This window comes from Pelodiscus sinensis, chromosome 6, assembly GCF_049634645.1.
Source record: "Pelodiscus sinensis isolate JC-2024 chromosome 6, ASM4963464v1, whole genome shotgun sequence".
Taxonomy (NCBI): domain Eukaryota; kingdom Metazoa; phylum Chordata; order Testudines; family Trionychidae; genus Pelodiscus; species Pelodiscus sinensis.
In genome coordinates, this window is record NC_134716.1 from 33,834,928 (window position 1) to 33,859,998 (window position 25,071).

The following is a 25,071-nucleotide window of genomic DNA, read 5'->3' on the forward strand; positions in this document are numbered from 1 at the left end:
TTGCATAATATTATTTACTGTTAGTTAACACATCTGAACCAAATCATTCACAATATTTGATAATACATTACACAGTAGTCTTGGACAATCACAAAAACAAGCAGAACAACTACATAAGGCCTTAAAATTAGAAGCACAGTGTGTATTGTTAGAATATTACTATGTTTACAAATTAGGCTACATATAATTTTAAGTTTGTCCTTATCTTTCATAGTTTTATTCAAGCAAAACTCGTTGAGGGGAAGGCAACTTACAAAATTTATTTCACTAGGAGTTAATACAAAAAATTGTCAACATTCTCTTTCTTCACTGTTCAGGAGCAGATTAGTAAAATTCTCATACAGTAATAAAAACCTAATAGGTTGCACATTAATAAACACCCAAAAGTAAACCTGAACTGACAACTGTAAGCTTGCATTTGTTCGTTACAAAGTTAGACAAACTTTCAGGATTCTTTCTATCCATATAGCATCTCTCTAGAACTGAAATTTAAAACTAGCTCTAAATACCTCACTGGTTTCAAAGAAACCACTAAAATATTTAGTTACATCTCAGTAGTGAACATGTGAATGAAATTTGTTATAACAGTGGTATTGTGTGACTTCATTTTATAGAATACCCTTTAGCTAGGGAATAGATGAGTAGGCAGAATTAAACCTCATCTCCAAGAAATTAAGCACAAGACAGAAGATATAAATGCATTATAGGGGGGGGGAACCCTACTTGTTTTGACTTGCTCCCTATAAAACAGGGCCTGGGCCAATTCCAGTGGCTGTTTATGTTTTTATTACATATATCAGTATTTGCTTAAATCTCATGGCTATTCATATTTTTACAAGTACAGTTGTTTAGTCTGATTTTAGTGTACACCTGTGCAGCAGAATAAGTCACAGTACATTTTGAGATGTTTAAAAATATTTATAAATTTGTCTGATATGCTAAAGCATTTGGCAACACTTTTACAGCATCTGATTTTACATAATTAAAATTTCATACAGTACTCCTTGTGATGTTTTGTACATCTAAAAAGAACACACACATAGTATACGAACTACACAAGCTGAACTGCATGATCATGTTATTCCAGTTTATAATACTGGTATTAAAACCTTCATTAATTATGTTCACAAATCATTACCTGTACATTTATGAAGGCAACTGACATGATTTGAAAACAGAACCTTCAGGTTTTATGTTAGTACTTATTAAAGTGTGCAGTTCTGCAGTGAAATGAAAAAGCATGTAAATATATGAAGTACTTTACAAATTCTTGAGTTCCTGTGATACAAACTGTTTTAATCGTTCAAGGTACTGTCCATAAAGCTCCACATCGTTATGGCCTGCTCCTTCTACCCACAGTGGCTCGACAGGTCTCTGGCAACGCTCAAATAATGCTAGGCCATGTGAAAAGTCAATTACTTCATCTTCAGTCCCATGGATTATTAACACTGGTGAGGTTATTTTAGAAATTTTGTCAATGCTGCAAGAGACAAGTCAAACGCATATAAACACAGAACAATAACTTTACACACTTAACCGTCAAGGAAGACTCTTTGACTATGTCTACACTTAAACAGGTAATACAGCTTGGTTGCAGCTATATCATCTCAATTAGCCACTTGCTACAGCAATGGGAGCAGCTCACCCATTGCGTAGTTAATCCATCTCCTTGACAGACAACAGCTAGGTTGATGGAAGAATTCTTCTTTTAACCTAATGCTGTCTGTAGTAAGAGTTAGGTCAGCTTAAGAATGTTGCTCAAGGATGTGGATTTTTCATAATTCTGAACAACATGGCTGGGTCAACTTAACTTTTTAAGTGTTGACCTGTCCTCAGCCTATGGCTGAGCTATGAAATAGGGATGCTATTCTTTCACTTATGTACATATGCTCATTCTAATTCTCAACAAGCTGGCTAAGTATAAAGATCAGAATAGTTGCAGTAGCATAGGTAGCTGTAGTGAGGGCACAGCTCGATAAGAACTTGTCCTCCTAGTCCTTGCAGGTCAGATCAAGAGACTCAGAAAAGACACTTTATTCAGAGCCAACCAATACAAAAACCAGGACCACCCTCTAGCATCAACAGAAGGTAACATTTGGGACAGTTGTATTCTCCCCTCACCCCCATCATTTAACAACAGACACACCAATAAAGCATTCACAAGTGTCCGTCAGAGGCATTATAAAAAGAAGAAGAAGTTACTCACCCTGTGAAGTAACGACGGTTCGAGATGTTTCTCCGTGGGTACTCCACTCCTGGTGTCGGGTCCCATCCCAGCGCTGCGAATCGGTCACAGTGCCGGGATGGGACCCGACACTAGGAGTGGAGAACCCACAGGGATCACTTGAAGAACAACATATTTAATTTTAAAAGTTACTGTTATTCTTTTTTCGTATATGTAAATTTCTATAGTCATGTCTGATTCACTCTTTGTAATTAGAGGCTATTACATGGTTTTTTTAATATTACCATAAAGGACAACTGCAAATAATTTGTAAAATTACTTTGTTCCCTATTTTGAGAATGTTGGTAGTTACTTACTTTGGGAATGCATCAAAACAGTACGTCTTCTTCGTATCAGGAAAGGCTACTCGCATTCCAGAGGTCAAAGGGGAATGAAGAATTACAGCAGCACTCTCGTACCGAGCAGCAAGATCCACAGATGGTACTGTTCCTATACTTTGGCCATATATAATCACATTTTCAGGGCGGATTCCGTACCTACAGAATTAAGAATAGTAAGCTGGTATATACTAATATTTAACAAAACTGATTAGGTTTATGAATTAGGCAGATAATAAATTTTAATCCACAAATATGTAAATTAAGTATTAGGAACAAACATTACTTAAGAGAACCAGATATAGTCATTGTACTATTTCTTTCCTGTACTTCATTCTTTCACTTTTATCTAACTTAGAATTTTGACAGTAAAGCTCTTGTATCATGAGTTTGGTATTTGGCAAACATTTTTCTTATATACGGAACTATACTGAAATATGAAGTTTTTGTTCTGCCTTTTAAAATAAATCCATTTATGCAACAGCACTATGCATCAAGTCAGGACAACTCTGGAATCGAGCATATTAGTTTGCTAACAGAAAACCGAAGCGTCTTTGCATTCCAAGATGACAAGGTAAAGGTTGAACCTCCCAAATCCAGGACTCCCTGGTCTGGCAACATCCATGGTCCAAAAGGACCAGAAATGTTCCTGGACCAGAGAGCCCCAGAGGCAAGGAACACAAGCTAGCAGGGAGACCTGAAGGTGTTGGGAAGCCCCAAATGGGTGAGACTGACCCCAGGAGCCTTGGCATGAGGCCAGTAGCAGGGTAGGGAGCCCCACAGCCCAGAGAGGAACTTTGACTTCCCCTGGTCTGGCAAACTCCCTGGTTTGGTACCACTCAGGTCCGAAGGACGCTAGATCAGGGAGGTCCAACCTGTATTTTGAATTAAGGCAACTCTCTACAACAGATTTAACAAGTTAGGGACATATGAAATTTGGGACACCCCTCTCCCCCCCGAGAACTTAAATATGTTTAACAAAGACCAGTGACAACAAAAAAGGGTCACACTGCTGTCATAATTATGGATACTACAATCCTTTGTTATAAACATTACAAGCATTTAATATTGACTCGAAAGGTTTAGTAAGTAATCTACTTTTGAATGGTTATGTAGTCCTTTCCCAACCCTTTTTTCAAATATCAAGCTAGAAGTACTTCATTAAAACACTATTATATTTGCCACAACCTTGTTGCCACAAAACAGCTGTTAGTATCATATGCACCAGCCAAAGGATGCTAAAGATGCTCAGTTTCAATATTACACAGCCACTCTTAATTTTAAAAAGTTGCTTAAGTTGAAATCACTTTCATTTTAATTAAGTATCACCTTGAAAAACCCAAAAACCCAACTCTAAAATAAGATCCTCCTATACAGAGGCAACAATACATTTCTGCTCATCCACATTAGAACTGTACCAACTGTACCACCAAATTTTAAATTCCATAAAAGAGTCTTATAATTTGGACTTAAAAAAAATCTACCAGTTACTAACCAGACCAAAACCATGTGAAAAATTATGGTGGACCTCTCAGGGTAGATCAAGGAACAAAGCACTGGAACTTGAGAACCGCTGTTTGAAAAGAGGGCTAGCGTTGCAATTCACAAGTGGGTACAGTTTCTGGATCCTGCTCAGTCCTCTCCAACTTTCACACTGGCTTTCCAGCCTCTCAAAGATCATTATCAGCCTGTGCGACTCCCCGGGAAGAGAGCTCTGCTATCCAAGTGCTCCTTTACTCAATTCAGAGTACAACCCATTTTATGGAATAACATTTTCAACTCTGGGCACCCAGTCTCCAAAGTATGTAGCATACACAAAAAGGATTCAGAGCCAAATGATGAAACAGTAGAATGGGAAATATTTCATATGAGGAGAGTAGGCAGATACTGGATGGAACTGTCCAGTTCAGAAAACTGACAAATAAGAGAGGGACACGACAGAGATAAATAATGAATGATAAAGAGAAAGTGGACTGGGTACTCCTATTTAGCTGTTCTAAAACAACAGGGAGACATTCACTGAAACTGACAAGCAGCAAATTATAAAAACCTTATGACAGGAAATATTTTTGCAAATGCAAATCAGACTATTAGTCTGTTAATTTATTCTCCTGAGCTACTACTAAGGCCAAGAGATTAGGTAGATTTAAAAACCAAAACAAAAAACCCCTGGATGTTTATATGAATAGTAAGAACATCCAGCTATGTTAGACTGGATTTAAAAAAAAAAATCTTAACATTTGGAAGGCATATAAAACCTTCACATTTCATCCAAGTAGTAAGCTAACCACCAACTGACTTTCTGTATGGGCTGGTTACTCCATAATTGTTCAACTTGAGGTTTATTGCACCTCTCTGAGGTATTAGGTAACTGACCAGAGACAGGATACTGTAACAGATTAGCTAAGGGAGGGAAAGTTTGAATGCTTGCTTGTTCAGGGGCTCCATCCTGCCTATTAGCTATCCAAATATATAATATATATCATCACCCTTTCACTGAATCCTATGTAATTGCTGGGAGGCAGAGAATTCATTTCACTCCTCCCATGCAACTCAGAGCCTCCTAGCCATTGTGATAAGAGTCCACATCTCAAATAGGGATGTTAAAATTAGATTAATCTAACTATTCAATTAGTCGATAAGGGCGCTTCAGCTTTGAAATGTAGCAAGAGCCGGCCTGGCTGTTGTACATGTCAAAGGCGGAACACAGAGTGTCACTTCTGCCTTTGAAATATAGCAAAAGCCCCAGCAGGGACTCCTGTACATTTCAAAGGTGAACACTGCTGCCGCGCCACTGCCCCCTCCCATGGAGCTGGAGGAAAGCCGGCTATTAAGATAGCTCCCCCTAGCATTCCCTCCTCTACTCTGCCTTGCTCCTCCTTTCTGATAGAGGCAGCAAAGATGGGGGAGTGACTAGTCGACTAGCATGTCGACAAGCTGATAAGCTTTAGCTTATTGGCTAGTCACTTACATCCCTAGTCTCAGCAACTCTCTTTTGAGGTAGCTGTGAGCTCATTTCCATTTTAAGTTCTCTTCCCCAGTAAACTGTGTTAGTGCCTGCCTCTGCTGAAACTAAGTTTTCCTCAAGCAGAGGAGAAAACTAACCTAATTTTGAGAGTTTCACTTCCGCATAGCATAACTAATTACTTTTCACTCTGCTGCAGCTTTGCAAAGCTGCGTGCAGCAGGGGCACTGGAGCAGAGAGCATATTATTTGTTTTATGTTAGTTGCTCAATACTCAAATGAGTGACAGACAGCTACTCTTGTTATAATATGGATGCAACAACTGATTCCTATCACCACATTCTAGGAGCACGAAGATGCCCATTTACCTGTGAGGAGAAAAACTGCAATAAGACTTTCTTTGCTCATTCATAGATTTTTACGGCCAGACGTGATTATTATAATCAGTTGATTAAACTGCATATTACACTATCCCATAGTTCTTTTATCAGTCCCTTATTTCTGGTCAATCTAGAACTTCTTTTATAGGAAGATATCTGTCTTGATTCAAAAACTTCAGTTTCCTGTCCAAGGCCATGCAGGCAAACTAAGAGCCCAAACCCAGATTTCTGGTGCCCTAACAAAAAGGCATTTAGTGCAATTACCTTCTACATCTCTCACCTTCCATGAGAGTATGACCACAGGAAAGCAATTAATGAACTGGTGCTTGGCAACTTTAAAGGGGAAAGTAGCAAATGATTAGCACTACTCCCATCCTCTGCCAGAGATGCATTCACAGTCCAACTGCCAGGAATTCACTGAAGAAGCATCAGGGCATGGCAGAGAACATCAGACTGAAGAAGGGGGGGTTAACTGAAGAAAAGACAGGCATGGAGCACAGAGGGAGTAGACAAAGTAATGGACAAAATGAAATTAAAAAATGAATTTAAAAAAAAATCAGAGAGCTGTCCTACCTAGGGAAGTCAATGGCAGCAAAGGGTGGGGGAAGAGCAGGAGCGGGAGCTGGCTTAAAAACTGGCTCCTCATGAGCACCACATCTGTCCTTTCCATCTTCCCACTCTGCTGCCTCTGATAAAGCGGCAACAGTGCGGGGGGTAAGGGGCGGGAGCCAATACATGCAGGGAGCTGACTTTAAAGCACTCTTCCTGCACTTGCCAGCTCTGTGGACCCTTCAGCTCCTCTTACAAAGTCAGCGGGGGGAGAAGGAGGAAGGAAGAAGCTGGCATTGAGCCGGGGTGAGGAAGGCTGCCACGAAGCAACCCCTGTCCAGAGGAGGGTTTGAGCTCCCCACAGACAGACTACTCCAACATCCCACAGAACAGCCTCTGTTCGCAGCGGCTGGTGCTGGCCACGAACAGAGGCTGCTTTGTGGCAACCTCTCCTGCCTCCCCCCATGCTACTGCCTCTGATAGAGGCAGCACCGCGAAGATGGCGCTGGGGGAGGGGGGGAAACCCAGCTTTTAAGGTGGCTCCCCTCAGTAACAGCTTCTACCCCCTCCCCGCTTGCTGCTTCTGATATGGAGGTAGTGGGTAATCAAGCAGTCTCCTCCTTTCCCTGTGATTAAGCTAGTGACCAGCATGAGAGCTACTTAACAGTACCAACAGAGAAAGAATTCACTCATTTAACTGTGTTGGCTCTATAGTAAAGATTTTTTTAAGATTAAAAGTAATAATGGACTTAACAGAGCATTTCTTGAGTAAATTAAGTGGCTTTCCAAAATATAACTATACTTGACTATTTACCAAAAAGAGACACCTTCAGTTACTTGCAGTGTTGTAATTTTGAAATAGCAAATACATATTTTTCCTTACTGTACATCCACTGATGAGCAGATTGAAAACCCCAAATTAATTTAAATTTGGAAACAGTGTTCCGAGAAGTGTGGCTTTTTCCCCACTCACTCCAAAAAGCAAGCAAAACGTATAATGATAAAATATTTATATTATGCTGGTGCCAAAAAGACACCAAACAGGTTTGGGGCTCCACTAACTGGGCACTTTGTCAACATGAAAGGGAGACAAAACCTGCTGTGAAGTGATAACAGTCTAAACGCATACAAATGAAGAGTAAAGAATGATGATGCAATATACAATCAAGTGAACTTGGTGAAGAATTGGTACAGGAAGATCACAATTTCAAAGCTATAATAGTCTTAAATTAAAATCCTAAGTCCATACTTAAAATGCCTGAACAAGAGGCTTGATTTTTGGAAGTGCTGAAACAAATGGGAAATTCTAAAATGCTCAGTATTTCTGAAGAATCAAGCTATCCTATATTTAAGACCTTAAATAAGCACATTTATCTTCAACTAGATTTACTCAGTGATGTCTGAATTCTTTGAGACAGGGGGCTGGCAGTGCACGTGTGCACAACTCAGGGCAGGGCTTTGAGGATGTGTGTGGAGGAGGGGGGCAGGGAGGAAAAAAAATAAAATCACTATTCTACTCAGTGACAATTCAAAAACACTTTATTCAAGTTACCTGAACTTGGTCTCCTTTAAAGGAGACTATCCATGAAAGGTTTCAGGTGGAAAGGAACTTTTCAGAAAGTTGGGTGGTGGGGGAAAAATTGAGACTAGATTGTACACCATTTCCCTGGTCCTTTGGGCATTGCATTTATAAGCTTAGCATTTGTTTACAGTTGCCACTGAACACTACATAAACAATACAGTAGACTTCTGATAATCCAGCACCTTTGGGACCCAGGGGGTGCTGGATTATCGGATATGCCAGAGTATCAGGAGATACTCCAACAGGGGGGCTGTGATGGGTCGGGGGGGGGGGGGGGGGGGCGGGAGGTCTGGCGGGAAACGGCACAGCATGTGGTGAACCCTCTGCCAAATTTGCAGGGAGGCGGGGGAAGCCCCACGCAGCCGCCAGCGACAGTGGCAACTTGGGGAAAGGGCGGGGCAGAGCAGCTGGGGTGCTGCCGGGTTGGTCCCGCAGCGCCGCCCCTCACCCCCCACCCGCCCCGCTCAGCACCCTGCAGCACCCCAGTTGCTCTGCTCTGCAGCTTCCCCAAGTCCACTGCTCAACAGTTTCAGCAGCGGTGGCCTTGGGGAAGCAGCTGGGGTGCTGCTGGGCGCCAAGCGGGGCGGTGAGGGGCAGGGCTGAGGGACCAACCCGGCAGCACCTCAGCTGCTCTGCTCCGTGCCGCTTCCACAAGTCCGCAGCTGGTCAGTTTTAGCAGTGGACTTAGGGAAGCATCCTGAAGCAGCTCCAATTGTACAGCTGACTGGAGCACTTCCAGGTTCCAGTTGGTGCCGGATTATAGGGAGTGCCAGACCAATGGATGCCCAAAAATTGGAGTTTTACTGTACTACTAACTTAGGCCTTCACGGACTCGCAGAGTCTTAAATTCCACATGTAATAAAAGTTGACATTGTAAATGTAGTTGTGTGAATTAGTTGTGATTAATGGGTTATGCATAAAAGACTAAAATATTCAAAACATGCGTATAAAAACAAGACTTTGGAGGGGGGGAGAATCCCACTTCCTCTTGTGAGAAATCCTCTCTTTACAGTATTTCACATAGAAATAACTGCCCTCTCTGGCTACAAGTCAAATGAGGTCTTCTACCATAAAGGGGGGGGGGGGGGAGGAAATAGGTGGGTTTTTTTTGTTTTAATAAATTAACAAGATGTGGGGAGAAAAGCTTGAAGGAAGTCTCTCAATCATAGCTATGAGGTAGGTCCTTGTTAATTCAATCAAAAATATTATAAGATGCAAATTGTAGAATGAGGCACTCAAAATGGTTGATGCGCCAGAATTAAGGTTGCTTATGTAATTTTTGCTTGTCTCCCTAATGCATTATAGTAGCTGCGGGCTTCCAGGCTGCTGGAATCCCTGAGGAGGCTCCCAATATTGTATGGAGCTAGGTAAGAGTTTGTAAGTCACGATGGTGATACTACACCATCAGATGATGCCCGTTTTACAGTAAGCTATATTAGATGTAGGACTAGCTTTGCTCTCGGAGAGCACTGCAAAAAGCACCAACCCCAGAAGAAAAGCTGACCAGTGCTTAATACAATCACATACTATTTCTCAAGTATAACTGACTTTACAATTTAGATGCACAATTCTGTTCTTCTGTCTATGCAAGACAGTCTGTATGCTTGCTTTTTTAAAATACTCTATTGCATACAGATATAATTTACAACTTTTTTTTTTTTAAAAGGTTGTTTGCACTCCAAGGGGCAGAGTGCTCCCAATCTTTCAGTGGCAGGGCTTCCCACAAAAGTCAGGATACATCACATGTCCCTTAAACTACTTGTTCCTTGTTGCTGAAGCTACAGGTCTGAAGTGAAGATGGAAAAGCAATCTGCTGCAGGTTACCAGCACACCAAAAAAGAATGTTACAAGGAAGAGAGCTTTCTCAAATCAAATATAGTATCACTTCAGGAGCAGTGGGATGACATTTGCTGAGATTAGACTACTAAACCTCCAGTAGAAGCAGGATACACATGCTAGTTAAGTGGAGTGCTCCAAAAGCACCTGCTTTGGGCACTAGAATATCAAGCCATCTAACATAATTTACACCTGGATTCTGCAAGCTCACCCAATTTGTGAAACTGGAGCCTACAATAGATTTGATATATAGCAGTAATTTTGTAAACAGTTCACTCAAATTGAGGCAAAGTCTCAACACTCAGACCTGCTAAAAGAATATTTTATGATGAGAATAGACTCCATACTATCATAGATTAAGTAAACTTTGTTAAGCACACTGAAGAACATTTTTCAATTAACTTCTTACCTTGTCCTAAGAGCAACCCAAGCGGCATCAATGTCAGCATACAGGTTCTTCTCTGTCGGTTTCCCAGAACTTGCACCATATCCAGAATAATCATATGAGAATATGTTGCAGTTAATCCGTGAACCCAGTCCTATGTAAAAACTGCTCATCTGACCTAGGTCAACAGCATTCCCATGTGAGAAGAGCAAAGTATATTTGGCGTTAGGTGAACAACGCACAAACATACAGGCAATCCTGTTACCTTTGCTGGTTCTAGTCATGAAACACTCAATGGCATCTTTCTCTCTTGAAGAGTACTGCCAGTCTGCTCGTTCTGAAAGATGTAGAGTCCAGCGACTACCACTTTCATCACACATCAGCGTGTAAGTGGGATCTGGAGGTAAAAATGCCAGTTTGGAAGCAATTTTCCCTGGGCATGGTGGACAACAGAACAGGCAACACAATTCACTGAAGGAAAGATTATTCATCTTCTGTTCTGAAATAGGAAAGAAAAAAATATTTCTAATTAGAATTCCATATAAAAACATGAAGTAATAGTTATGTCATTGTATGTACAGAACACTAGAGAATGTTGAAGAAAGTTTTAAATTTAAAGAATGGTTGTCATAAAACAAATATAAACTTGTAACTAACAATGTTTACAACAATGTTTAACATCTTAAAAAATTTTAAAATATAAATTTTAGATCATTAAAAGTTAAATTTGAAAATCAGAGAAAAATATCTGTGTAATAATATGTTAACCATTAAAAGAATGATTATATTTCTTCGGACAAGAAATCAACTATTAGCATGATCTATTTTGGCTCAGAAAGCATGATACTGCTGCTTTCAACATGTTTTAGTTAAAATGATCATCACTGAAAAGCCAACAATATTAAACAGTATGTTTCGAATGCACTAAAGGAATAAGGATCTCAATTAGTCAAGAATAGCTACTGTGTTGTCAACCATTTCAAACTTATTGTGAGTAACATGATTTTGGCTCCTAGTGCAGGGAATCTCATGATGTGAAGAGCTCAAGCCTTCAGACTATTTTAAGGATATAAAACCAGCGAGAGGCTCCCCATACAGCTTAGCAAAGTTACAATTAAACTGCAACACGAGAGTTAAGACCCAGTTCTTCCACTAATTGCCATTAATTTGTGCCCTTTACAAAAAAAAAAGTATTAGCAGCAAAGGTTTCATACCTTTTAGTGTGATAATTGTCAGTCACCAATTTTACAAATAAAAGTGACAATGTTTACATGTAGTCACTTCCAACAGAGCTAATAACAGAACCCAAGTCTCATCTACTTTGCTACTTCCACGCTAAGATATTTGGTTCTTTAGCTCAAGAGAGAAACACCTTTCAAAACAAACCAACCTCAAAGATCTTTCATTCAAATCCCTCAGATGACCCAGACAGGGGCAGTTACAGTTTGCTAATGTTATTTGTAACTAGACTACAATTTAGTGACAGAAAGAGGAATAGAAACCAATAATCCTGATACCCACTGTTCCCATTGCTGTCTCAAATATTTGCGTAACCTTTCAGCAATGCCCAAATGTACTTCTAAATATAATGTTTTGCAGCCTAAAATTATTTCAGCTGTTACTCTCACTGTTTACACATATGTATTTTTCACTCCCACATGGCTTGTCAGTAAAACATCATATCCTTCACCCCCACTTTGTAAAACTTTAGGTGTGACCATTGTAATTGTGGTTGAATCCAGTATTCTAACTAGGTACCCACATCCGGGATCTGAGTATTCAAATATTTACTAATGCATGCTACCACAAAATGTGTCCAAGGAGATACCCTTTTCCGCAGGTAGTACATACAGTTGACTTCAGAGCATGTTAGGGACAACACTATCATTGTCCAATAGCTTTGTTGTATTCCTGGGTGAATTCTGCTCTAAATATTTTAAAGTTGTGCAAAATTTTATTCAAAACAAATTTAACACCAGTTTCAGTTATTTTGCTAATTTATTTTAAAATACCTGTCAACGTATGTCTTTAACAATACAGGCAAAAAGATAGATCCAGGCAATTTTTTAAACAAATACATTCATTACTAGGCACATTGATACTGAACATCAAGTAATAATTGAAGTACAATACAGAAACATACTTCCCACATCCTTCAGAAGCAGTGCAACCACTTGGGGGAGTCAGGAGTAAGGGAGGAGCGGAGAGAGGGGGAAGTAATTGCTGGGAAGGAGCCTGGCAGTGGATTTGGAAGGTTGTTTGATGTGTGAAGTATGAAGCAGGGTTTTGATGGGAAGAGAGGTTTGGAAGGAAGGTGTGGGGCAGGAAGGGATTGTATGTTGGGAAGATGCCCCCACGCTGAAACTGGTTAACCCCCAGCCTATCCCATTCGGTCATACACATCTGTCTCCATTCCCAAATGTTTCTGCACTCCTTCTCCAAATTCAGTCAGGCATAGCATCCCATGTGATTCTGTGCCACCCACTCAGTCACACCCTCTTACCTCCCTGCATTCCCATTCTTCTCAATCCCCATGTGGACCTGAAGCTCAACTCTCAGCCCCTGGCTCAATGTTACCCCACTAACTCATCTACTCTGCCCCAGTATGTTCCCCCACTAGCACTTCTGAATCCTAGTCTGTGTCCCCTCCCTTTCCCATGGCCCCCCCATCTGTCCATCCCTCCAACATCCCATGTTTCCTCACCTGTCCCTGCAGGCAGGCCGCTGTGAGAAAAGCAGCCTCTGCCCCCTTCCTCTCTGCAGCTGGCTGCTCCGGCTCATGAGCCCGCTGCCCTCTCTTCTGGAACCATATCAGTCCCTGGTAGACAAAAGATGTAATTGCAATATGATCCCTCTGTGCTTACTCACCTCACAATCAGAATCAATTATTCTGTGGGAGCTTAAAAACAAAAAACAACCCCCCCCCCCAACCTGTGGGACATTAATTCAGCGCTTGTACACTGGGGGAATTCTGCACCACGAGTAATAATGGATACTATGTGCAGGAGTAGTGCTGTACTTGTTGCAGGCAAGTTAAGATGTAGAACAGGGGTGGGCAATAATTTTGGGGGTGGGGGGACTCCAAGATTTTAAAGGGGTTGAAGGCCGCACTCTTCCATGATATTAATGGAGGAGATGCAGGGTTTGGGATGAAGGTTGGGTGCAGAGGGGCACTTGGGAGAAGGGACTGGGGTTCAGGAGGGAGACTGAACTCTGGGAGGGAGTTTCGGTGAAGGAGGTGGCTGTGACCTAGGGCAAGCACCTGGCGTACAGGGTTTGGGATGTGACCTAGGGTAGAAATGGATTGTGATCTGGGGCAGGAGTTTGGGGTGAGAGATCTGGGAGTGCGTATGGGTGCAAGAGGGGGCCACAGGGTTGGGGCAGGGAAGGGCTAGGGTGCCAGAGGCAGGTTGTGGCTAGGAGACTTACTAGCCAGCACGCAAACCAGCCTGTCTGCCTGCCTGCTTGCATGGACATGTACACTTCAATGAATAAGTGAGCCGAGGAGAGGGGGTGTGATTCTTCTTGGCTGCCTGTTATTCAAACAGGCAGCTCCCACTGGCTGGCAGCAGGGCAGTTCCTGAAACTTGCCCCTTCCCCTCCAGTTTTGAAATAGAAAGGAAGCCCAGCAGCCGCACCTCTGCATGGCACGCGGGGCTTCAAGACAAGCAGTGAGCCTGCCTGGGGCTCCCTGTTGCTTTCTTGGGATAGATCCTGTGGCTTGGTGGGTCGAATCTGGCCAGCGTGCCATATTTTGCCCAGGCCTGATGTAGAGCATAGGGAAGCTCAAGAAGGTACAAATAGATTTGCAGTGTCAGCATTTCCATTTCTAGGCTACGTATTCAAAATTCAGAATAATAAGTAACTAAGTACATTTAAAAATGAGATATAAGGTTTAGGTCTACCTTTTTACAAAGCAAAAATTCTGCAGTATAGTTTAAAGCTTCAGTGTTCATGCTTGCATTATTGCACCAGTAGAGACTCAAAAATCATAGATCAAAAATCAATTTGCCCATCCCCATCTTTACTGGGCAGTTTAAAAAGCATTAATAGCCTGCTTTTTAAAATTAACGTTTTCTAAGCCTCAAACTTTACGTGGGCAATATTTCCCCTTTCAAATCCATAAAAAGTAGCACATCCACTATCTCCTTCCCTAAAACCTGGATTAAGCATGTCTACACTGCAAAGTTTTGGCAATTAATGTTGACATCCAGACAGTGTAAAAAAAAAAAAAAGTTGCCAAAGTGTGTTAAATAAACTGGCTCCATCATTCAAGAGATCATGGTCACATTTTTAGCTCCCTTGCTGACAGCCTAAGGACTGCGCTATGGGCATGCATCCCATTTGCTGTAAGAAATCCATTGATCCTGCTGTGACAGGGTGTGGTCACAGAAGACCCCTTGGGGGTGCTTCCTGAAGTGCTGACACAGCCGCTGACACTTGCCTCTTGGTTCTCTGAGGCTTCTCACCACTCTGTCCTGCTGGGCCAGGGCTCCTGCTATCCCCTGCCAAAGCACAGAGCTGATATCACCGCCCCCCCCGGAGGACAAATACAGTAATTCCTCACTTAGCACATGCCTGCTTACCATGTTTTCGCGATAGCACGATATTTTTTTTTGGTAGGGAACATTTTTGGTAGGGAACATTTTTCAAACAACACGGCCCCGTCTCCGCTAGAATACGATTTCCCTTAGGGCCAGCCGGTGGCCAGCAGCTGTGCGAGGCTTCCCCTGCCTTCCTGCAAAACAGCAGAGGTTTGCCGCTCTCAGCGCCGTTCCCTGGTGACCCCGTCTGGCCGGATGCAAGGCATCTGGCCAGAGGGGGTCAGTGGGGAACTGCGCAGCAAGCAGCAAACCTCTGCCGCTTTGTAAGGAGGCAGAGGAAGCCCCACGCAGCTGCCGGTGACCAGCCAGCTGGGGAAATCCAGCTGCAAGCCCCCTCCCGTCCTTCCCTTCCAACACCTCCCCTCCCTGCTATAACCCAGCCCCCTAAGTCCCAGGTGCTAACAAGTGCAGGCTGGAGCTGCGAGCGCACGTGCGCTCGAAACACAGCCCCCACCTTTTCCATATTATCAATTGGAAAACTGCCCCCGCATAACACGTTTTCACTTAGCACGATCATTTTCTGAAACGTACCTACCGTGTTAAATGAGGAATTACTGTATAGAAACTGACACTGTTCAGGTCTGAGGAAAATGCAGTTTGGGGCCCAGCTTCCAGGAAAACCACTCCCCAAATGGGATCAGAACCCCAAATAAATTATTCAGGTAAGCCCCCTTTGACAATGAAAGGATTTACACACTGACTGCACCCCAAATAAGAATAACTTACACTGGGCTTAATAGTAAATAAGTGATTTTATTAAGAAAAACAGTAGGATTTAAGTGGCTGCAAGTGAAAACACGCAGAGAGAAACGAATAACCAATTTAAAAACAAAAATCCAAATAGCTAGTTCTAACCTTATTACAAACTTACCCTAAAACTGTCCTTCCCCCAGCTAAGCCTCCAAGCCAGGAAAGTTCCCTGGGGTCTCTGGTTTATTCTCTTGGGAGTGACATGCCAGCCAAAGACCAAACACTCAAAAAAGTTGCATCTTAAATTGCCTGAAAAGAAGGCTCTCTCTCCCCTTTTCCCCCCACCGCCTCTGTATTAGAGGGAGCAGGGGTTGGAGGGAGAAGGAGCTGGTGCCCATGAGGTGCTGGCTTAAGAGTAGGCCCCCACGAGCACCGGATACGCTCCTTCCTTGCTTTGCTGCCTCTGATAGAAAGGCAGCAGTGTGGAGGGATAGGGGCAGCCTGGAGACGATACGTGCAGGAGCTGGCTTTCAAGCAGGTTCCCTTTGCATGCCAGATCTGCAGACCTGCCTGTTCCCACCCTTGCTGCCTCCTATGGGGCTGGGGGTAGACAGGAGTCGGTGCTAGGAGAAGCCGGTTTAGGCACTGCAGAGCCAGCTTTTATCAGAGGTAGCAGCGCAGAGGATGCACACGGGGAGGCTGCCATGAAGCAGCCTCTGTCCGCAGCAGGTCCAAGTTCCCCGTGGACAGAGGCTGCTCCATCTCTCAGAGTAGCTTCTGTCCGTGGTGAGCCTGGGCTGTGGAGCAGTTTGTTTCAGGGGAGCTCAGACTACCAACACTGGCTGCTGCCACCCCACACTGAGATAGAGGCAGCAGCACAGGGTAGCAGGTAGCCAGTCTATAAGGGGAGCTGGTTTTTAAACTGGCTCCCTCCGTGGACTGGCTCTGCCCACCACGTGGTGCTGCTGCCTCTGATACAGAAGCAGCAGGGGTCTGCCCGGGATTGGGGTTGGGAGTGCACTGGCTGCCGACACTGCCCCCCCCCCGCCCTAAGAAACTATCAGGAATCACCTTGATGGCTTTTATTTGCACATTTAAAACCATAAACCATTCCATGTTCCTAACTCTACATACACCAAAATAATATATACAGATCCAGCAGAGTCAGTAAAATTGATAAGTTAATGAGATAATTTGTCCAAAGAGTCTTTGAGCTATGCATATTGTTATTCCTAAATCTATTTCATTAAGCATGGGGGGGGAGGGGGGGAAGGGACCCGTTACACCCACATTTCTCCTCTGTGTGGTGTTCAGCGTCATGAGGTCATCACACAATATAGCCGAGTTATTACAGAAGTTACTGACAGAGGAAAAAGTTGCAAGCAAAGCACTGAGTGACATGGACAGCAACAACCAGACACTGCATTTTGCTGGCACAGAGCACTTGTGCAGGGTAGACTCTTGCTTTTGGGCTATGGTAACTAGAAGTCAGGATGGGATCACACTGTCATGCAGGTGTGGGATGAAGACCAGTGGCTAGAGAACTTTAAAACAACCTTCTTCGGGCTGTGTGCTGAGCTGGCCCCCCGAACTGTGGCTCAAGGATGCCCGAATGAGAACTGCCCTCTCAGCAGAGTGTGGTAATTGCGTGGAAGCTGGCAACTCCTGATTGCTACTGGTTTGTTACAAATCAGTTTTGAGTGGGGAATTCTACTGTTAACTTCTGTAAGTGTACAGGGCAATAAATCACATTCTGCAGCAGAGGACTGTGACTCTGGAAAACATGGATGACAAAGTGGCTGGCTTTGCAGAGATGGGAGTTCCTAACTGTGGTGAGGCTATCAATGGCATGCATTCCAATTGTAGCACCAGTTCACTTTGCCACAGAGGTCAGCAACAGAAAGGGACACTTCTCAAAGGTGCTTCAGGCTCTCATGGATCACTGTGGGCATTTCAGAGATATAAATGCAGGGTGGTCTGGAAAGCTTCTGACACACACATCTTCACGAAGAGTGGCAGGCAGGAACTTTCTTTGCAGACCACAAGATTATGGGATATAGGAGGGAGGCAGAATGTGGAAATGCCCATAGTCGAATGATTCAGCTCTTCACTTACAGCCTTGGTTCATGAAACGTTACATGGGGCACCTGAACAGCAGCAAGGAGCAGTTCAACAACAGCCTAAGCAGATGCTGTATGGTAATAGAATGTTCTTTAGGTAGGTTGAAAGGGAGATGGAGGTCTCTCTACAGCCAGACCTTATGGAGGATCATATCCCCATGGTTATAGCCCAAGGGTGGGCAATAATTTTTGATGAGGAGCCACTCCAAGGTTTTGGAGCCACTCCAAGGTTTTGGAAAGTGGTCAAGGGTCGCACACTTCCATGATATTATGGGGGAAGTGTGGGGTCTGGGATGGAGGTTGGGCATAGAAGGGTGCTTGGGGTAAGGGACTGGGGTACAGGAAGGAGAATGGTGTCTGGGAGAGAGTTTGGATGAAGGAGACCTAGGGCACTAGACTAAGGTGCAGGAGTTTAGGATGTGATCTAGAGAAGGAGATGGTTGTGACCTGAAACAGGAGATTGGGGGGCTGGATCTGGGAAGGAATAAGGGTGCAGGAGGAGGCTGAGAATTTGGGTATATGCAGTAAGAGTGCAAGAGGGTTTGGGAAGGCAGGGGCTGGAGGTGCCAGAGGCAGGCTATGGCCAGGAGACAGACCTGGGTGACTCCCAGCCAGCCGCTTCTCAGGCAGGCAGCTAGGCACTGGCTGCAGGGCCATGTGAGTTTGTGAATAACTACAAGCTGGGGGATGGGAGGAGAGGAAAGGGGCATGGTGTTGTGTGTTTCCAGTTAGTCAAACAGGCAGCTCCCATGGGATTGTGGTGGGGACAAGGGCAGCTCCTGAAGCCTTTCCCCCTCCCCTCCAGATTCACAGTTTTTAAAAAGAGAAACAGGCCCAGCAAACCGTTTTTCTCAACAGCATGTGGGTGAGCAAAACAACCACAGCACCTGCCTTGGGCTCCCCACAGCATCCCTGGGCTGGATCTGGTGGCTTGGCAGGCTGGATGAGGCCTGTGGGTTGTATTTTGCCCAGGTCTGTTATAGTCGCATGCTATTTGCATAAGGTGTATAAAAGTAAGGGTGAAACGTTTGCTCATTTGTGAAGCAGTGAAGCATAGCAGCCAGACATGAGGAACAGGATGCAGCACAGAAGCAACCCCAAGAGAGACATTTCAGCAGCCCTCATGGTCAAAGTGATTTTTCAAAGCCTGCCTATATCAGGGAAGATTGTCAAATTGGTTCCTCAAATCTTCCCTGATATTAATAGGCAGGCTTTGAAAAATCACTTTGACCATGAGGGCTGCTGAAATGTCTCTCTTGGGGTTGCTTTCCTGATGCATTCCATTCCTCATCCTAAGTAAAGCATTCCAGTGAAGGAAAAGGATACATCAGCCTGTACCTGAGGCCTGAGTGATTACTATGGGTTGTAGAACAGAAAATAAAATCACTGTACCATTACAAAAGTTTGCCTTTATTGATCACTGCAAATCAGGGTCACACACCTAAGGATCAATGTCAGCTCACAGATACACAGCCAACCGCCCACTTTTCTGTGACCTACATCCAACTGTATCCTCCCCCGCTGCACTTCCCAAGCCAGAGCGACTTACCCTGAGTCTCTTCCCTTGCTTCCTGCCCCCGTCAAGCTGCTGCTGAGATTCCTCAAGATCCGAAGGGAATAGTAACAGTTCCTGACTGCTTGCCACACCAGGAGACCCTGCTGTGAGCCCCACAGCCTCGTCCAGCTCTACCTCTTCATTAATAATTTCATCATCTGGATTAAATCCTCCTCCTGCTGACCCCATGCATTCAGAAGTACCCACAGGATTACTGGCTGTGGAGGTGGGATTGCCTCCCAGGATTGCATCCAGCTGCTTACAAAAAACAGCATGTCTTCGGTGCAGCACCAGAATGACAGTTTGCCTTCCTAGTTTTGTGAGTATGATTGCCTCTTTGTTCTGCACCGCAGTGTGTCCCAATCATACCCTCTCTCACACAAGGATAGAGAAATGTGGCTGTACATAGTTGTGATGGGGGCACCTGCCCCGCATTGGTATAAGAAAAGTTTAATCCAGTTTGCCCCTGGGGCAGGAGCTAGATGACTAGCCAAAGTGAGTATAGGTGTTAGGGGTTCCCTGAGGGGGAGGACCCCACAGCATGGGGCACTGTTGCAGGGCGGTACCTTGTGGGAAGGGCTCCGCAGTCTGGGAGAAACATGGGTCCTGATACAAGGTGAAGAACAGAAACATGTGAAGCAGGTGAGACACTGGCCCGGGGGGAGGGGAGAGGAGAGAATGCTCCAGGGCTGACTTGAGCTAATTCCGAGTGTCCAGCAGTGAATTGCACCCTGTTAGTGTCCCAGTTCCTACAGGTGAGTTGAATCTGAGACTGTACAGATTCTTCTCCCCACACACTGAGAAGTTCCATAAAACCCATGGTGGTCCAAGCAAGAGTGTTTGGAGGGATAGCCATGATCAGCTAAGAAGACGCCATGAAAGCACTCCATGGAATTCCAATTTCCCAGGGCTTTCAAGAGAAGGGGCAGATTTCTGTTTCCCCAGCTCCAGGGCAGCAGAGTTCAAAGTGCTGCCCAGAGTGCCTACCTGGGCATCGTAGGAAACATCCTAGAGTTTAATAAAGGCAAAAATAACAACAAAACCACACACACCCCACACCCACTGCAATACATGCTGCATGATTATCAACAGTAAAGGGTGGGGGAAAGAAAAAAGTCCCTCGTGGAGGTGGACGCTTTGTCGTAGAAACTGGACATTTTCCACGACTTCTGCCACATTGCAGTGTGAATGCCATTGGAGTTTTGTCTCCCAAAAGGTTTTTTTTTTTTTTTTTTTTTTTACAACAAAACTTGCCAGTATAGACATGCCTTAATGCTTTGTCTACACTATACAGTGTGTGTGTGTCTAAGTCAGGTAGTATAAACTCGATTTGTTTAAGGATGTTAAGTATTGGGTAACTGACTAATCGAATAGTCGATGCATTTTTGCATCAACTATACGATTAGTCGATAGGACGCCTCCGCCTTTGAAGTGTAGCAACAGCCCTAGGTCTGTTGCTACATTTCAAAGGCAAAAATGCTGAAGCCCGGGGTCAGCTGGGGACTTGATAGAGGCAGCAAAAAGGGGGTGGGGGGCGAGGGGGAGGAAAGGAAGGGGAAGAAAAGAGACTGGTCCACTATCTGATAAACATTTGATTATCGGATAGTCCACTAGTCCCTAGGTTTGTTGGCATGTCTGCAAAAAAAAGTACACTCCTTGGACAGGAGAACACTCCCACTCACCAAGCACTCTTTATATTAGCACTTGCCATGGCAAAGCTTTTGTTGCTGGGGTGGGGAAGAACCTGTAAAGGACAATAGCTTTCTCTCTCTCAATTGCCAGTGTAGACAAAGCCTAACGGTATGTCTACACTACCAAGTTTTAACCACAAAAATTGCCTTTTTGCAACAAAACAGTGAGAAGGTACATGCCTCATATGGGAAAAATGCTCTGTTTTGACAACAAAAAACTTCCATCCCTAGGGAGAGACCTTTTTTCTTTTGCTCTCCCTTTATCATCAACAAAGAGCCACTGTAGCTGGACACTGCTGTTTATTTTGATGACAGAACTGGCTTCCGCCAGTATCTCACAATCCCTGCCCTAATTGCTTTCCTCAGTGTTTTGATCTCTGCAGCCCTGCAGGCATGCACCTCTACTGTTTAAAGCAGGGCTACAGGTGACCCTCAAACTTACAACCTAATTGGTTCCTGGAGAACTGTTGTCAGTGGAACCGTCGTAAGTTGAACCCTTATTTCCCATAGGTGCAATGATATAAATGGGGGTTCCATTCCAGGTCTGCTTTGCCTCCTTGGAGTTGTAGTTCCCAGCTGTGCCGGGTAGAAGCGACACCGTATGTGCTGCTCCCACAGCCAGCTTGGAGCAGGTGGGCTTAAGACGCTGGAGCAGGTCAGTTGTAAATGCGGGGGGGTCATAAATTGGGTTGTCATAAGTTGGGGGTTGCCTGAATTCAACATGCAGCCCATGGTGTGGTTTGGGTTTACGCAGGACTCAACACAGCCTGCACGTGGGAACCAAAACAAAAAAGTAGTCAATATAATGGTCTTCTGTTGATTTGAGTTTTAGTAGTTAAATTCCCATACTGTCATTGCTAATTAAAAGTGCTGTCATATGGGTGAAAAATCAGGTAAATGTTGCATTTTATTAATACCAGCAGAACAGACTTAAATGGGGCCTGTGTGATGCATAGTCTTGCCTTAATCTTTGTATTCATGCCCATCAGAGTGAAAGTAGCTATTTGCATATATATTTGCATGTGTATGCAACCACACTTAAGCTGCGGTCCTTGGCATGTGCTGTGAGTATCATTGCGGCTCCCGGGGCTTCCAAAGTTGATAAGCCCTGGTTTAAAAGCTTCTGATTTTTTTTTTTTTTTAAAGGCTCCAGAAGTGAACCAGGCAATATCATATCAGGGAGCCTAACTTCAGTACCAGGCAAACTGGTTGAAACTGTAGTAAGGAACAGAATGATCACACACATATATGAATGTGACATGGGGGGGGGGGAGGGGAAGAGTCGTCAACTTTTGTGAACAGAAACAATGCCTCACAAATTAGAATGCTTTGAGGCAATCAACAAGCAGATGGATAATGAACCTTAGTGTTCAGAACCATTAAGAAAGGGATAGACAAGACTGAATATATCAGAGTATTGCTATTTAAATCCATGGTACGACCATACCTTGAATACTATATATGATTCTGGTTGCCTCAATTCAAAAAGGATACATTAGAAATGGAAAAGATACAGGAAGAGCAACAAACAAGACTAAAATATGGAACCTAGGAAACTCCACGAGAGGAGATTTAAAAGATATCAATTTAGAAAAAAATGACAAAGGCGTGGATATGATTTAGGGCTATCAAATTATATATGGCATAAAGTGTATAAGAAAGTGTTACAGAGCTCTTCTCATACCACAAGAACTGGGTTCAAATAAATTAATACGCAACTTCTTCAAAATTAATACAAAAAGTATTTCTTCACACAACATACAGTGAATGTATAGAACTCATTGCCAGGGAATACTGTGAAGGATAAAACGAACAGGGCTTGAAACAGAATTAGGTAAATTCATGGAGGACAGGTTCACTAACAGCTATGAGCCAAGGTGGTAAGAGAGACAGCCACACGCTCTTCATGACCCTAAATCTGTGACTGTCAGAAACTGGGATTGATCACTCAATAACTGCCCTGTTTTGTTCATTTTCCTCTGAAGCATCTGGGATTGAGGCCTGTCAGAAAACAGTATAGCGGCCCGGATGGACCTTTGGTTTGACCCATTATGGTCATTCTTATGGCTGTATAGTTTTACCATACTCATTAATGCTAAAAAAGTGTATCTTGCATTGACTTCCTAAAAGAATTCCTTAATTGTAGCAGATACTTTTGCTGGATAGCTCATGTTTTAAACAGCTCTAGTGGTCTATTGGGCTGGGGGGACAGAGGAAGAGAGAGCATCAGAGAAAAACAACAGACAGTGAAAACAAATAGAAAAACAGTTCCAAAAGATCTCACATATACACAAATGTGGAATTAAGTCAGATTACATAATGTTTGCGTTCTGTAAGCAAGACACTACATTGTAGTACTCTTCTGCTTAGAACAATCTGAACATTGACAACCACTGAAGTACTGCATTGTTGGTGTCTCAGTGCCTGAAACTGGTACCTCATTACACCATTTAAAGCATGAATAATAAAGAAAAAATTAAAATTTAAAACTGCAAATCAGTTTTAAATGATTATATTTGGTTTTAACAGTTATATTTACAATCCAGGGCCCAAATGAATATGTTTAAATACCATTGGGAAAGTATCTGAAAAATGTTAGCCACAATTCTGTTCATTCTTTCTCTTCCACAGAAAAATAAATCTAAAACCTGATCAAATATAAACACACACGAACCTATGACAAGTATCGGGCATGCATTTTATGGTTATTCTCCCAATCCATGGGTTTTAAATACAAAGTACTTGACTCCTCTCCACTCAAGAGCGGCAGGTTTCATAGATCAATTTACTTAGAAATATGGTAGTAACATCTCCAACACATACACATAGAAATATCCCCCCCCCCCCCCCAATGCTGGCTACATTTCATCCCCCACCCATCCAACCAGCATATGAGATAAGCAGCAGCTGCGTTTCAAATATTGATTTAGTATCTTTCCGCATAAGCATAGGACCTGCCTCTCACACCAGGGGGTGGAGTCAATTGGTCCCCCTGCCCAAGGAGAAGAAAGAGAGAGGCTGGGCCCCTCTGGATTGGCTCACATCTGCCAGGGGGGTAGGGTGGGGGCACAGGGAAGAGACAAGAGCCTGTGACAGGGAATGTGAGGGCACCTAGGGTATGTCTAGACTACAAGCCTCTTTCAAAAGAGAGTGTCTAGACTGCAACCACTTCTTTCAAAAAAGCGAGCCGCTTTTTCGAAAGAGCACGCCCAGGCAGTCTGGATGTAAAGCCCTCTTTGCATTACATAGCCCCTTTTTTCAAAAGGGCACTTTCAAAAAAAAAAAAAAACCAACCAGGCATTCTTCCTCGTAAAATGAGGTTTACCACAAACCGCCGCATTCTGTCGATTTACTTCCGAAAGCCCACGGCGGCAGTCTAGACGCAGGGGAAGTTTTTTCGAAAAAACCCTGCAGTCTAGACCCTTGGGGGCGCACAGGCGCTGCGACGTCTGGCCCCAGCCCCGCACTTACTCTGCCCCTACACCCCCCCGGGGTCCCATTCACCGGGCCTCCTCCCCCCCCAACTCGCTTCACTTGACGGTCCAGCACCTCGGCTGCGCCCCGGCGGTGACCCCGCTGCCCCACTCACAGGCCGCCCAGCCACCCTACGCCGCTGCGGACACTGACCGGAGCCTCCGGGCCCCGCTCCGAACAGGAACCCGGGCCCCGCACTGCGGGCGCGACCAATGAGGAGGGGGGGGGGGAGCTCGCACCTGTCTCGGTCTCAGGCTGGTTCCGTAGCGTGGTCGCGTCCGGCTCCCTCCTGGGGCTGCAGCCCCGTCAGCGCCTCCCCCGCCCCAACCGCCGCCGTCCGAACGCCGGGGACTTGCTGAGTAACGGCCGAGAGAGCGCGGCGGCCTGCAGCGGCGCGCGGAGCCCGAGTGGCTGGCAGCCCCGGCGGGACACGAACAGGGCGAGGGCCAAGCCAGCAGCCAGGCTTCTGCGCGGCCCTCGCCGGACTCCGTCCCCGCCTCCCGAAACGACTCGACTGGGCTGAATCAATTCGGGCAAAGGGCGGTTCGCAGCCAAAGGGTGGCAGGGCGGGGACCGGCTCCCATTGACCAGAGGCCGGCCTCAACCCACCAATGGCGTTGCGGCCCGGCTAGGGCCAATGGGGAAGCGCGAGATAGCGAAAGAAGAGCAAATCCCGGCG

The 25,071-nt window shown here is 44.5% G+C and overlaps 1 protein-coding gene across 4 annotated transcripts; it reads right to left on the bottom strand.

Annotated features, from left to right (window-relative positions):
* ABHD17B (abhydrolase domain containing 17B, depalmitoylase) lies at positions 1-24,994 on the bottom strand. 4 transcript variants are annotated; one of them, XM_075931708.1, is made up of 5 exons: positions 24,632-24,994; positions 12,963-13,076; positions 10,283-10,752; positions 2,542-2,721; positions 1-1,480 (listed from the first exon to the last, which is right to left on the bottom strand). In XM_075931708.1, the coding sequence occupies exons 3-5, from the start codon at positions 10,747-10,749 to the stop codon at positions 1,261-1,263; spliced, it is 867 nt and encodes a 288-aa protein (XP_075787823.1). In that variant the 5' UTR covers positions 10,750-10,752; positions 12,963-13,076; positions 24,632-24,994; the 3' UTR covers positions 1-1,260. The 4 variants fall into 4 exon arrangements, with proteins under 4 accessions (XP_075787823.1, XP_075787822.1, XP_075787824.1 ...); XM_075931707.1 differs by having other exon boundaries at positions 10,283-10,757; positions 24,632-24,993; XM_075931709.1 differs by lacking the exon at positions 12,963-13,076.
* Between the last annotated feature and the right edge of the window lie 77 nt (positions 24,995-25,071).

Bases quoted from the DNA above. Each gene is read 5' to 3' on its own strand.
- ABHD17B (XM_075931709.1), bottom strand. From the start codon at position 10,749: ATGAATAATCTTTCCTTCAGTGAATTGTGTTGCCTGTTCTGTTGTCCA. The intron at 2,722-10,282 runs GTAAGAAGTTAA...TTAATTCTGTAG, and splicing joins TGGGTTGCTCTTAGGACAAG to GTACGGAATCCGCCCTGAAA. The intron at 1,481-2,541 runs GTAAGTAACTAC...TGTCTCTTGCAG, and splicing joins TGTTTTGATGCATTCCCAAA to CATTGACAAAATTTCTAAAA.